Source organism: Mobula birostris, chromosome 12 (assembly GCF_030028105.1).
Source record: "Mobula birostris isolate sMobBir1 chromosome 12, sMobBir1.hap1, whole genome shotgun sequence".
NCBI classification, from domain to species: domain Eukaryota; kingdom Metazoa; phylum Chordata; class Chondrichthyes; order Myliobatiformes; family Myliobatidae; genus Mobula; species Mobula birostris.
In genome coordinates, this window is record NC_092381.1 from 93,028,831 (window position 1) to 93,043,432 (window position 14,602).

At 44.4% G+C, this 14,602-nt stretch overlaps 1 protein-coding gene across 2 annotated transcripts in view; it reads right to left on the reverse strand.

Moving 5' to 3' along the window:
- LOC140206391 (ADAMTS-like protein 2) overlaps positions 1 to 14,602 on the reverse strand; it is a 146,701-nt gene that overhangs the window by 15,459 nt on the left and 116,640 nt on the right. For both annotated transcript variants that reach the window (XM_072274757.1, XM_072274756.1), the window contains 5 exons: positions 12,098 to 12,224; positions 9,001 to 9,214; positions 6,163 to 6,318; positions 3,117 to 3,287; positions 448 to 624 (listed from right to left, as the gene is read on the reverse strand). In XM_072274757.1, the coding sequence (XP_072130858.1) occupies positions 448 to 624; positions 3,117 to 3,287; positions 6,163 to 6,318; positions 9,001 to 9,214; positions 12,098 to 12,224 (845 nt within the window). The remainder of the gene's footprint in view (positions 1 to 447; positions 625 to 3,116; positions 3,288 to 6,162; positions 6,319 to 9,000; positions 9,215 to 12,097; positions 12,225 to 14,602) is intronic.

Genomic DNA, 14,602 nt, shown 5'->3' on the forward strand with positions numbered 1-14,602 from the left:
GGTCAGTGATCTGAGATTCACATAATACCCATGGGGGGGGGAGGGGGGTTGCTGAAGACCTGGTGTGCAGGATGATGAGGGTGGGAAACAAGAGAGGGCAAATAAGCTTCTTGAGACTGTCCCACCACCCAAATGAATGATCGCTAATCCGTACTGCAAAAAGTCATCGGCCTGTACTCTGTAACCTTGAAATACTGACCCAACAAAAATCTACAGAATCCACCCTTGAAATATCAGCTTCATCCAATCAGGCAGAATCCACAACAGACTAGGTGTTTTGCCGATTTCACTCCTGAACAGCCAAGTTCTAGCTTTAAGGTTTAACCCAAACTCCTCATAGTCTTTGATTGTCCCCTGTTGGTGGGAACAGTTTCTTTGCCTCTGAACCCTTTCACCATTTCTCAGAGAGATGTCTGAATCAGCCTTTTAACCACTGAGTTTGCTCACCTGCGACCAGGAGGTTTTGAACCACTTTGAGCAGGGCCTCTCAAAACAGGCAGCCTCCTCATCAGGCTTCTTGGTGTGTCTGCATTGTCTCTCCTCATACTCCTTGTAAATTCCATTTTCCAAACCGGCACACAGAATCCTTCGGGTCTTCCTACCTCGACCACAAGTGGCATTGCACTGAAACAGGAGGTCAGCCATTTATTGAAGTCAGTTGATCCCGACAACACCAGAGGGAGCCCGAGAGCCATCAACTGAGTTATACATATCTCTTTCAAAGTCAAAACAGCACTCACACAGCACCCCCGTCAGAATACTATAGCAACCCCCATCAGAACACTCCAGCAACCCCATCAGAATATCAGAGTTATCATTAACACCTTTTGTAACCCAATCTCCAAACACAGCTCTGTAATCTTACGGGGTGGCAGGTAGTGCAGCTAGTAGATCTGCTACTTCAGATCGCCTCAGACCTGGGTTCAATCCTGATACTGGGAGACACCTGTGCGCAGTCTACACTTGGGTTTTCAGGTGCTCTTGCATCCTCCCACATCCCAAAAATGTGCCAGTAGGCAGGTGAACAGTAGAATCTGATAGAAGTATATAATTATTGTAAATGGGTGGTTGATGATTTGTGTGGAAGGATTAGAGTTGTATGCTGCATAATTCCAATATGGCTGGCTTACTGGTGAGATCCTAAAACAAAACAAAAATTGCTTTGTGGTGGGTCCAAATATCCATCCATCACCAATGATCCCCACCAGCTGGCTCTGCCATCTGCTCAGGAACCTCGCGGTGTGAAACTTCAGGCTTCTGTAGCTCCTGCAGCTACCATAAGGCAGGAGGTACAGAAGCCTAAAGTTTCACACCGCGAGGTTCAGGAACAGCTACTTCCTTTCAACCATTCAGTTCTTGAACCAACCAGCACAACCCTGAACACTAACTTCAAACTCTGACCATTTTGATCACTTTGCATTAAAGTGGACTTTTTTCCTGTTCTAATTGTGTTCTTCCTTGTAAAATTGGTTGTAGTTTATGTTTTACTTGTGAATGTTATGTTTCTGATTCTACATGCCTATGATACTGCTGCAAGTAAGATTTTCTCTGCATCTGTGCACAAATATACTTGTGTATTTGAAAATAAACTCAACTTTAACTGTCTAGGGAAAAGCATTTCAAAGTATAAGACTGGGAGACTATGAGAGTGTGCTCAATTGTTAGGCTACAGGGATAAGGCTGCTTCCATCGACCAACCCATTAAACCCATCTCAGATCTGCAGCACCGTATCCACCCATTCCTCGCCATGGTCCTAGACATCACTTCTCCCAGACTCTCAGTGACTAATCAACTGCTGGAAGACCTCCCCTGGGTTGAGATATAGCTGCTTGACCCACTGTAGGATGCATACAAAATTCATGCTGTGAGGGCTTTGCCATTATTTCAGCAACTGTACTGTTCCCTAGACCAGCGGTGAGTGGTAAACATCAGGTCAGGCAGCCGCTGCTGACTGAATTCATGCCCGTAACTCAAAGAGCACATGGCCCACTGCCAGGGCAGGGACACCAGAGGCCAGATCTCTGTAGCCAGTGTTGAGGTCTCGCAAATTCTAGTCAACAGGACTCACATTCGAGCCTCAACAAAGCCCAGAGAAGACATTGGGAATTGAATGCTAGTTGTATTACGCCCTCCGGTACGGGTGAGGTGGACCATTACCACATTGTTGAACACAACCATGAGGCAAAATCTATGGACTGAGGCTTCAGCCACATCCCAACTAGCTGTCACCAAATCTCAGAATGCCCACACCCCCCGTTCAAACTTAGCTAATGGTCGATTACCATAGGCAGGTCCTTACCAGGGGCATATCCATCTATTCACCCAACCTCTGGTTAGGGAAATGGCCCCTGTACACCACGGAGCCCTGCGGCTATACAATAACTTTCTCCACAGTGCTGATCCCTTCCAAAAAAAAAAAAAGTGCAGGCCATCTTTGAGTGATCCAAGCCACACATGGCATGTCTCCTGCTGAAGCGTGCAGGCTAATGCTACTCTACCCATCAATTATGCCCCTCAACCATCAGGCTCTTGAACCAGCAGGAATAAATTCATTCAACTTCACTTGCCCCATCATTGAAATGTTCCCACAACCAATGGACTCACTTGCAAGGACTCTTCATCTCATGTTCTCCAAATTTATTGCTTATTTATTATAAATACTACTTTTTGTACTTGCGCAGTTTGTTGTCTTCTGCATTCTGGTTGAACACCTTAGTTGGATGGTCTTTCATTGATTCTGTTATAGTTATTATTTTATAGATTTATAAATCCAGTACGTCCACAAGAAAATGAATCTCAGTGTTGTATATGGTAACATATGTACTTTGAACTTTGGAAGTTAGCAGGCAGGACAACTTTGGAAAGCTACTGGCTTCAGAAACAATGTGTGGGGGTGAATCACACATTAAGATCCTCCAACAGATCCCAGTCTCATTCTCCTTTCATTTTTCTAGCCTGTACACCACGTGCAGCTCAGACTCTGGTGGGGGTCCCAGAGTGACAGCAAGAGGCCAAGAGCCCAGGAAGGGGTTGCCACTCACCAAAGGCTACACTGATACTGGTCCAGCTGGTGCACCAGTGCCTGCCATTCACATACATCTTTCTGAACACCTACCTGCTCCCACTCCTGTGACACCCAGTGAGGCGGGCAGTCTTTATCTCCACAGGGGTGTACCACCAAGGGCTTCACTGTCGCATCACACTGTGAATCTGGCAAGACCTTCCCCTCGTTGTTTCTGCAAACCACATACCGCATCATCCGACCCTCACCACAAGCTCCCGAACACTGCAGTGGAATGGGGGGAAAGAAAGGCTCAGATGTCAACACAGGCAGATGGAGGCCCAGCAAAGTGCCCAAGGCGTATAGTCACACAGTACAAAACAAATCCTTCAGCTAAACAGGCTCATGCTGACAAAGGTTCTATCTAAGTTAATCCCATTTGTCCATGTTTAGCCTACAATACCTTTTATCCATTCACCTCTATGGGCATTCAACAGCAGCACAGTATATTGCAAACATGACAAACATAAATTGCATGAATGTGAATTAACATAAATTGTACATAAATTACACCACAAAATAAAAAATGTTCATATCACATTACTGCAAGTTGAGGGAAATATAGTTCAAGTGTTGTTTAGTTGGTTCAAGAGCCTGCTGACAGTGGGGAAGAATCTGCTATAGAATCTTGAAGTGTGGGTCTTCAGGCTCCTGCCTGACTGTAACAAGGAGAGGAGGGCCTGGCCTGGATGGCGGGAGTCTTTAATAATGGATGCCACCTTCTGATGGAAAAGGGCGGAGCCTTTGATGGCCTGAAGATGCAACATTGAGCATGGGAGGCAGACAAGGAGAGGTCTGGAACAATTGAAAACAAATGTGACAAAGTCCAAAGACACAGAAGAGGTTTGCAGCAGATGATGAACTGAAGGGAGAGCACAGTGAGGCAGTAGTGGTGAGATCAAGCTAAGCCTTTGCTATCATTGAGATAGCGTTGGGTTAGGAGTTTAAAGAGGCTGGAACGGTGATCAGCCTGAGAAAATGCCTGGGTAAGGAACTGAATTGATAGTGAAAGGCAGCGGCAGTGGATTTGGAATTACTTAACCACAAGATATTTGGCTCAACAGAAATAATTTGTAGGTTGCATCTTCATCAGGCTCCCTTTACCTTTTGAAGGTATTGTCTATTTCAGAAAAAGGAAGTGGGACACCATTTAGAGCCATTCTAAACCAGACTAGCTGGAGGTGCAAGACAGCTGAACATGCAGAACATGTTGATGAACATGGGGATGAGGTGAGGATATTTTTGCAAAGCATCTTTCCCACGACACTCAACATAATATGGCAAATACAGTAAACAATTTTCATCACAAATTTGTCCAAATCATAAATCAGTAGCAGTTGATACTACCCGCTGTGTAAATAAATTACTTCTTAGGTCTCTTAAATCTCTCCTGTCTTGTGTCTGTGCCCTCTAGTTTTGGACTCCCCAACCCTGGGGAAAAGCCCTTATCCATACCCCTCATGATTTTATAAACTTCTATAAAGGCACCACTCATTCTCCTGCACTCCAGGGAATGAAGATCCTGTGTAACCAACAACTCCAGTACAGGCAACAACCCTGTAAATCTCTTCCGCATCCTCTCCAGCTCGACAATGTCTTTGTTATAACAAAACTGTAAACAACACTCCACAACACCGCAAGTGTGTCTCACCAATGACATGTAACTGCAACGTAATGTCCCATTTTCTAAACTCGATGCCCTGACTGATGAAGATCTGCATGTTAAACATCTTTCTCACCACACTGTCCACTGGTGCAGCCACGTTCAGCAACATGTTCACTTGTCCTCCCAGTTACCTCCATACCCTAACACTCATGAGGGCCTTGCAATGCACTCTACAAGTCCTACCCTGGTTAGAAAGTCCGAAATGCAGTCCAAAACACAGTTTGAAATCCATTTGCCATTCCTCAGCTCACCTCCTTCACAGATCAAGATTTCACTGTAATTCATTGAAGCCTGCTTCAACAAGATCCCCTAATTTAGTATCATTGGTCATTGCTCATTGTGCCCTGTACATTGACATCCAAATTATTCCCATAAATAATGAATAACACAGGTTCAACAGTCACGGACCTCTAGTCGGAGAAGCGATCTTCAACCATCATCCTCTGCTTCCTATCATCCAGTCAATTCCGAACCCACCTCACTGGCACCCCCCAAATCCCATGCAACTTAACATTCCAGATCAGTCTGTCACAGCGGACCTTGACAAAGGCCTTATTATGGTCCATAAGAACAACATCCACTGCCTTAACTTCATTTATCCTCTTAGCTACACTCTCAAAAGAACTTAAAGAGATTCGTCAGACATGAACTCCCAATGCTGACTATTCTGGATCAGGCCTTGACTATCCAAGTGATGGGAGATCTTATCCCTCAGAATTCTATCCAATACCTTCCCTACAACTGCAGTCAGGTTCGCTGGCCTGTAGTTGTATCCTTCTTCAACAATGGAAGGACATCAGCCACCCTCCAATCTTCTGGAACTCGGTCAGTGGCTAACAATGAAGCAAGTATCGCTGAAGGACCTCTGCATTTTCAACCCTGGCCTCCCATGAGGTCTGGCAGTCCACCTTGTGAGGCCATAGGGATGTTCCCATATTAGCTGCAAATACTCCTCATAGTATGCATATGTTCCAAGACCTCGCTACTTATTACCCTCATTTCAATGGCATTCATCATATTCTCCTTAATAAAACATCGAGAAGCAGCAGGCATTGAAAATGTCAGCCATCCCTTCTCAACATTAGTGTGCCTGCCCTAATTTCCGTTCCTGTGGTGTAAGTATGAGGCTTGGGGTATTAAGACTCTGCAGCATAGAAACAGCCAGTTGACCCATATCCACCATGCCAACAATGATACTTATCTGAACTAATCCCATTTGCCTGTAACCCTCTACTCCTCTCTTGTCCCTGTACCAATCAAATACCTTTAAAATATTGCAATCGTTTCTACCTCCAGCTCGTTCCTGATATTGACAGCGTCAAGGTGAATGCATGTCAGCTCCAGTGCAGGGTGACACAGTACTAATGTGGAGATTGTTTTGGAGTGAACAAGGTTAACCTCCCCTGGGTTACGTAGATCAGAGACGGCCCTTACCGGCCCCCAGTCCGATGCAGTCCAGCGCCGGTCACACGGAGGGCCCGCGCACTCTTTCTTGTTGCTTGGCTTGGTGTACTCATTGCACAGGCGAGGCTCCACCGAGCAGCGCACTTCCCGTCTCATCACTCCTCTGCTTCCACACCGGGCTGAACACTGAGGGTAGAAGGACAGTTACCAGCTCCACACTGCTTGCGTTCGGCCAGCAATTGCTGAGAACTCATTACATCAGAAACTAAATGCACAAGTTAGAGATCCCTCAACCAGAAAAGCAGCGGGAAACCATAGGGAGAATAGCTTTGAGCTTTCTCACCACTAAAGGCCACAAAGTGAGGGGTGGAGCCAGTGGCTTGGACTACCCTCCCCATCAATGACCTAGTGGGTGAGCTCACCACTGACCATTCCCTTTACACCCAGCTTATGTATTACTTTCATCTGAATGGGGCAGATAACCCTAAACAGAAAGATAAACAGTCTGTTTATATTTTCTTTGTCTTTGTTTGTAATTAACATCCCAGGCTTTAAGGTGTTAGCAATTAAACTTATTTTTATAATAGTCTTATTTTATGTATTATTTCAACCCCTATGAATTGTCCCCGATGATGAGAAATGTTCAAAACCTGTTTGGAGACATCTGGCAATGCCCAGCTGTCAGAAGATCATCAGTGGGTCCCAGATCTAGAGCCTCGGGATCTGTCCCCACACCCTCACTCCCCAGTCACTACTCTGCCTCAAGAGCTGCTAATCGGGTAACAAAGGGTCAGTTTCGCTGACCTTCTCACCCCAACCAACCTTGTGTGAGCGGCCGGAAAGTGGGGCAGTAATTCAGGGTTGAGGGTCAAATCCAATAACTGAAAAAACACCAGCAGGAGATCAAATCACTTCAAATTTATTGCCTAGCCTTTGTTCGGTAACCCTGTAGGTTTCCCCGACTATATAAAGTTCTAAATTGACCAACGGGGAGCATCACATACAGCGTGGAAGGGCCAAACAAGAATAACCTCTAGACCAAGTGTCCAACCTTTTTTATGCCATGAACCCTCTACCATTAACAAATGGGTCCATGGACCCCATGTCGGGAAACCCTGCTCTAGACTGAGATTTCCAAGGTCACTGATATACAAAACAATCACACAAAACTACACCGTCAACAGTACCAGCTTCAAAGTGATCACATCCACATTCATTGAACTACTAGAGATGAACAATAATTTTAAGTTAAAAAAAAATACCATCAGAAAATCTCAGCAGGTCAGGCTATATCAGAGAGAAGCTGAGCAATCAGTGTCTCAGGTTTACAACCCTTCAGCAGAATTGGATAAGACAGAGATGCACATTAGCCATCAGCATGTAGGAGGGATGCACAGAACAATGGGAATGTCTGTTATAGGATGAGCCAAAAGGGGACCAGCACATTAAGCTACGAGGTCTTTTGTAATTATGTTGGGAGTGTGCTATTGTGTAGGTTGTGGAACCTGTTTCAGCAGGTGTGATAGGGAAAGAGGGTTGGGTGCAGGGAGATAGAAAGCTCTTATTTGTTTAAGAGTGACAGCCATTTGATCTGTGCAGTGTGAATTCACGTACAAAATATCTGTGTGGGGACTGTAGATATTTTAAATATAAGAAAACCATCCTCAGCAGGTCAGACTCACAAAGGTGTGATAGCTTAAAAAAATTAGAAAATGGAAAATGCAATTAAAATTTAATACTTACTATGCAAAAAACAAAAAATGACATCTCACGTTGGGCCACAATGTCCCTTGTCCATTAGCTCCAAGAATGATAAACAAAAACCTGAACAACATTGTAGATCTCTTTGAGGTCCAAAATGCTTCACAAATTGTTTCAATATTTGATAAATAAAACTGCAAATATTCCTTCTTCCTCATTGCAATGGACAGCAACTTTTTTTTTTAAGCAGTTCCAAAGGGAGGAACAGACAGACACTGAGGAAAGCCCAAAAGAGATGATACCAAAACTAAGAGAATGTTAGGTGGGAGCTCCCATCTATAAACAAAAAGTCTTAAAAATTACAAAAGGATACATGTTCACGTGTATGGGTTGAGTTGTTCTCCAATCTTGGCAATTTACTTGCAAACGTTTTGCCACCATGCAGGGAGAGATCGTCAGTGCGCTGGTAATTGTGCCCTCTTTTATATATCTTTCAATCAGCTGATTGGTCATCATTTCAGAATTTCAATTATGATGTGAGGAGGAAATCTCGTCGCCAATTGCTTGTGTGGCAAACTTTGTGCATTGTGTCTGGTATTTTGCCTGCATCAGGTCATAAATAGGATCAAAGTCTATGTGTTTGTTTACAGATTGTTTGCGAAAACCACGCTTCTAGAAGTTCTCTTGCATGCCCCGTGTTCGTTTGTGCCCGGGCGAATCTCTGCCCCTCTCAGCAGCGCACTGATGATATCTCCTCACTTGCTGATGAAACATCTGCAAGCAAATTGCCCAGATCGCCCCACAACTCAACGCAACCATCAACCACCCGATTTACACTTCTTCCAAATTATTTCTAATGAAAGGATACAATTCATCTGTGGGAACAGGTATTACTAGAACTAGAGGCTGTAAATATAGCTTACATGCCAGCAAACCTTGCAAGAAATTCAGAAAGATCATCTTTGTACAAAGAATGGCAAGAATGTGAAATTCACCACCAGTTAGTTATAGTGCAGATAAAGTTAATGAAAAGAAAAATAAACATGAGAGAACACAAAGACTATCCTGATAGCATTACAGGAACAGGTATGAGAAGAGACGAATGTGAGACATAAACAATGGTAAGTTGTGAAACGCTTTTCATATAACGTTCCAAAGCTAGATTACCTCTGACCATTCCGACACCTCCCACTGGGGCCCACACCCCTTGTTTTTGCAGAGTTTACGCTCCACGGGCCTGGTCAGCTCGGCACCTTCACACAACTCGTCATAAACGGAGCTGTCAAAACCAGGAGCAATCATCTTCCAGCACCGTACTGTCCTGAACTGATAGCCTTCCCCGCAGGTCCGCGAACACTCACTCCATCTGCTAGTCTCCCACCTGCATAACATCCAGAACAAAGAGAGGCAGAGTGAAACCAGCGGTTGCAGAAATCAGTCAGGTGTAGTTGTGCTGCAGGCACATCTCGAACTCACTGATAGGCAGAAAGGCCTTGACTGTTTCAAAAACTCAAAAGGGGAAATAATGGCTTGTTAGCTCATCAAAACCCAGGCAGCCAAATCAATGTCATTACACCAATACTCACTGAATAACAAACTGCTGGAAAAACTCAGCAAGTTGAGCAGTGGAGAGGAAAGGCAGCTGGTAATCAAAAGGAGAGGGTGACACAAGGGTGATTTTCTCTACCCCTCGACTTCATACCACCAAGTCCTAGGGGCTACACCAGGGGCTCCCAACCTGGGATCCACGGGCCCCTTGCTTAATGGTATTGGTCCATGGCATAAAAATGGTTGGGAGCCCCTACTCGACACTCAGTCCTGATCCAGGTTCTCAATTGAAAGCATCAACAGTTCCATCAAACTGCTGGAGGAACATCTGTGGAATTCCCCTCCATAGATGCTGCTCAAACTGATGAGTTCCTCCAGCAGTTTGTTTTTTTTTGCTTCAGGCTCCAGCATCTGCAGTCTGCATGTGGCACCATTTAGCTGCATTGGTGGTTCTTCCAAACCATTTCTTTCCATTCGTCATGCAGTAACAGTCCAAGGTTTCCATCCCCTCTGGAATATCACTGTGGCTTCACATTCTGCAACCTTGTCCCAAATTAGGCCAGTATCACCCCATCAATTAAAAGAATTTTAACTTTTGCACACCAACTACAGGTGTCCCCCTCTTTCCAAACGTTCGCTTTACGAAAACTCACTGTTATGAAAGACCTACATTAGTTCCCTGTTTTCACTAACAGAAGGTGTTTTCACTGATACGAAAGAAAGCAGCGCGCGTCCCGAGCAGCCACTCCTCCCCCGGATTTGGAACGGCATTCTAGCCAGCCTTGCTTAAACACGTGCCTGTGAGCAGCTGTTTGCAAGATGAGTTCTTAGGTATTGGAAAAGCCTGAAAGAGCTCGTAAGGGTGTTACACTTAGCGTAAAACTAGACATAATTAAGCGTTTCGATCGTGGTGAACGAAGTAAGGACAAAGTGACTTTGGCTTGTGGAAGTTGACAAAGATGATGTTGAAGAGGTTTTGGCATCCCATGACCAAGAACTGATAGATGAAGAGCTGATGCAATTGGAAGAGGGAAGGATAACAATCAAAACTGAATGCACTAGCGAAGTGAAGTTGTCCAGGAACTGAACGTGAGGCAACTACGTGAGATTTTCGCTGCAATGATAAAGTACGACTTTAATTTTGAAAGGGTATGTCGGTTTAGGGCATATTTGCAGGATGGTTTGAGTGCTTACAAAGAACTGTATGATCTAAAAATGTGCGAGGCTAAGCAGTCAAGCAAGCCTTCAGCAGACGACGAACCCCGACCTTCAACATCGAGGCAGGCAGACATAGAAGATGACCTGCCTACCCTCATGGAAACAGACTACGAGATGACACCCCAGTGTCCCACCACCCCAAACTACGGACAGATACCAATCCGCAGAGAATGCAGTGGTAGCCGGGAAGCACCCAACACATCTTTAAGAAAAAAGCCGAAATAAACAAGCTAATTAATTAGGTGCCGCCCAGCACGTAAATGTCGGCCCAGATGAGAGGCGACATAATCGGCAATCGTCTCTGATCTGGGCCGACATTTACGTGCCGGGCGGCACCTAATTAATTAGCTTGTTTATTTCGGCTTTTTTCTTAAAGAAACGATACAAGTCAGCTGCATCTTTCCTCATTCCCTGTCACGCACTGTTGAACTTGAACATAGGGCTGCCAACTGTCCCGTATTAGCCAGGACACCCCATATATTAGGCTAAATTACTTTGTCCCATATGGGACCACCCTTGTCCCGTATTTCCCCCGCTAAGGTAGAGCGTTCCTATGAAACCTTCCGTGCTGAAATGGCATAAAGCGAAGAAGCGATTACCATTAATTTATATAGGAAAATTTTCTGAGCGTTCCCAGTCCCAAAAAAATAACATAACAAGTCATACCAAATAACACTAACATATAATAAAAGTAGGAATGATATGATAAATACAAAGCCTATATAGAGTAGAAATAATGTATGTACAAAATAGTCGGGAAGATTAAGCCAAAACCGATTTGTGGGGAAAAAAATCGGCACGCACGCACATACGCACATCACATATGCACACGTCACGCATGCGCACACAGGTGCCCACACAAGGCTTCATGGTCATGGTAGTCTTTCTCGGAGTAAATACAAGTGTCCTATATTTGACTGCTACTTTTGTCCCTTATTTGGGAGTGAGAAAGTTGGCAACCCTAACTGTAAAAGACATGTTGAGGTGAGTTTAACCCTACTTGAACACCACGCCCCCACCCCGCACAGTCGGCAAGAATATTGTCAATATTAAACCAGTCCACGGTGCAAAAAAGGTTGGGGACCCCTGTGTTAGGTAATTAGACTAATAATCTAAAGGCTGCGACCCTGAATCCCACTATGATTCAAATGTTTGCATTTTTTCCCCCAAAAAGATGGAAACCAACTTTAGCAGAGAGGATAAAATGGGTTACAAAAGGATTAATGTAAAATGGGAGCATTTATCACAGAACTGTTGGGCCGAAGATGTTGCTTCTGTGCTGTACCTCTCCATGCCTCTGTAACCATGAAGCTAGCTGTCTTCCGAAAGCAAGCACAGCCTGATCTGGCCGTGGTGTGATCCAGTTTCTCAATAACATGATTGACTCTCATCAGAAGTGGCCCCGAGTCAGCTTCATCTCCACATTTAGTATGACAAAGCCACAGCACACAGGAAAGTAACATCCACCTGCATTTGAGTAGTTACCCAGATCGCTTACCTGGGAGGGCATTCCCTTCCTAAACAAAACTCGTGTGTTGGCTCGGGCCTGGTAACAGCATCACAATGAGACTCGTCCACCTCCACTCCATCATACCTGACACACATAGCATAAGAAGTGGTAATCCCTGCAATGAGAAGAGGATTACAGTTCATTCAACATCGCTCCATCAGCTTCAAATCAGTTGCATTTAGACACTTCGTTCTGACATCAGCTAGAGGTCACTTTTATGGTTTTGAGACCTGATCATCAAAACTAGACTGACACCACACATCAGTACTGATAGACTATCCATGATACTTCCCCTTCCAGGTACCACCTAGATATGGTGTTAAATTCAGACTTTGTCTGCCTTCTGAGGTGAGCAGAGATCCCATGATAATATTTCTTAAAAGCTCAAGACAATTTTCCCTGGCATCCAATACATTGAGTCCCACATTCTCTCCTACCCCGCCCCCCCCCCGCCCCCCCCCCCCCACGATGTGTGCACACACAGGGCATTTAAGTATCATATTTAAGGTTGATATTCAGACATACCAAACGTCTGAATTCAACTGCATCTAGCATATTTCTGCCCAACTGACAAAACCCTTTTTCTTCCTGTAGACTTTCCCATCAATATTTGTATCATCTACAAATTTCTTCATCATGCCTTTACATTTAATTCCAAATTATTAATATTTACTCTAAGCAAAGGGCTGTGAACCTAGATGGCTAAAGATTTCCTGTCACAAAAACACCATTACCTTTGCTTCCTGCCACCATATCAGTTTTGATTCCAGTCACTCTCCCTTTTATCCAATGCGCTTTCAATCTTTTGACTAGCCTATCATGTGGGTTATCGTCCAGAGTTTAGCTAAAATCTACGTAGACTACCTCAAAGCTACCAACCTCATCAACTCTTACTCCCTCCTCAAAGAATCAAACACTGCCTTCCCTTAACTAGTCTTGACTAATTGCCCCCAAATTTATCTCAACCTTTCCATTTAATGATTTATACAGTCTATTACGATATATTCCAATAATTTGCCTACAGATAAAAGTAACTACCCTGTAACCCTTTGATTTATGCCTACAGTGCCTCCCTTTTTAACTAGCAACCTTCCAATCACCTGGGACCTTGCCTGGAGCTTGGGAGTTGTCAAGGCATTGGTTGTATATCCCTCAGAATCACATCACTGAAATATTACATCATCCAATTCCCATTTGAGGGAGCTTACTCCTTATAAACTAGTCACTACATATTCTATAATTTTACACTGTCTGAATTTCTGAAGTACTTCATTTCTTTGAAGTATTGTGGGTCATCTAAATGGCTGAATATATATATGCAAATAATCCTTTCACTGCAGCCCTGCAGAATCGGCAATCTAAGATTCAAACAACAATGAAACAGTAAATGTGGTGCTTCTGAACAGTGAACTCAGTATCGTCTTTCTACAGCCACCTCATTACACCCACCTACACTTTAGAGATCCAGATTATTACATGTGGAAGGGGAGCACAGCATCAGGAGATGGCATTAGGTTGGAACCTTAGCAGGGGGCCAGTGGGAAGATCACCCACAAAGGAATCCTTTACTTGCTCAGGCTCTGCCCTGAAAGTTCATGCTATTTGTTAGCACTGTTTGCGACACTTTCCATTACTCATTTGTGACTACAAACAGATGGACTGGGTGGTACGTGTCTCACTGCTGGGCAATTTTCCACATTAATAACAATGTTACTACCATAGATGCACAGCTAATACCAGAGCACAAGGATGTTGTCTACTCCTATAGACTATGCAGTATCCAGTGCTTTCAACTATTTCCAGACAAAATGTGAAGTGAATCCAATAGGTTGAAGACTGTGATGGTGGGAATTTCCGGAAGAAGTGGGGTAAATCATCCATTCAGCTGAATGCGGTTAACACTCCATACTGGGCCCCAGACATTGTTAGAGCCTGTTAGCTGTTTACCTGACCACTAGTTAATTTTAAACTGCAGAGGAAGGGCTGTGAGGGATGGAAAGGACAAGAATAACAGCTCTGAGAGGGTGAGGCTATGTCAGTGAATCATGAGGCACTCAGGGTGTGATTAGTCTCCATTGTCTATCTATTCTTGATGGCAGTGACGTGGAACATGCCTGAATCAGGCTATACTTATGGAAAGGAGAGAGAGAGAAAAAAAAAGCCAAAAGATAGACAACTTCCAGCAAAAATAGGCAGATCTGATGCATACAGTGGCTTACCAACATTGGAGAATTTGAGATTGAGTTGAGAAGGCTGCCAGACAGCAGATAAGTTGCAGTTCCTCGAGCTTCTTGAAATAGTGAAAAGATGGAGTGGGAGTGGGATGGAGAATTAAAGCAGCCTCTCCATTGGTACAACACACACAAAATGCTGGAGAAACTCAGCAGGCCAGGCAGCATCTATGGAAAAAAAGTACAGTCGACATTTCGGGCCAAAACCCTTTGGCGGGACATTGACTGTACTTTCTCCCCCTCCTTCCCCCCCCCCCCCCCC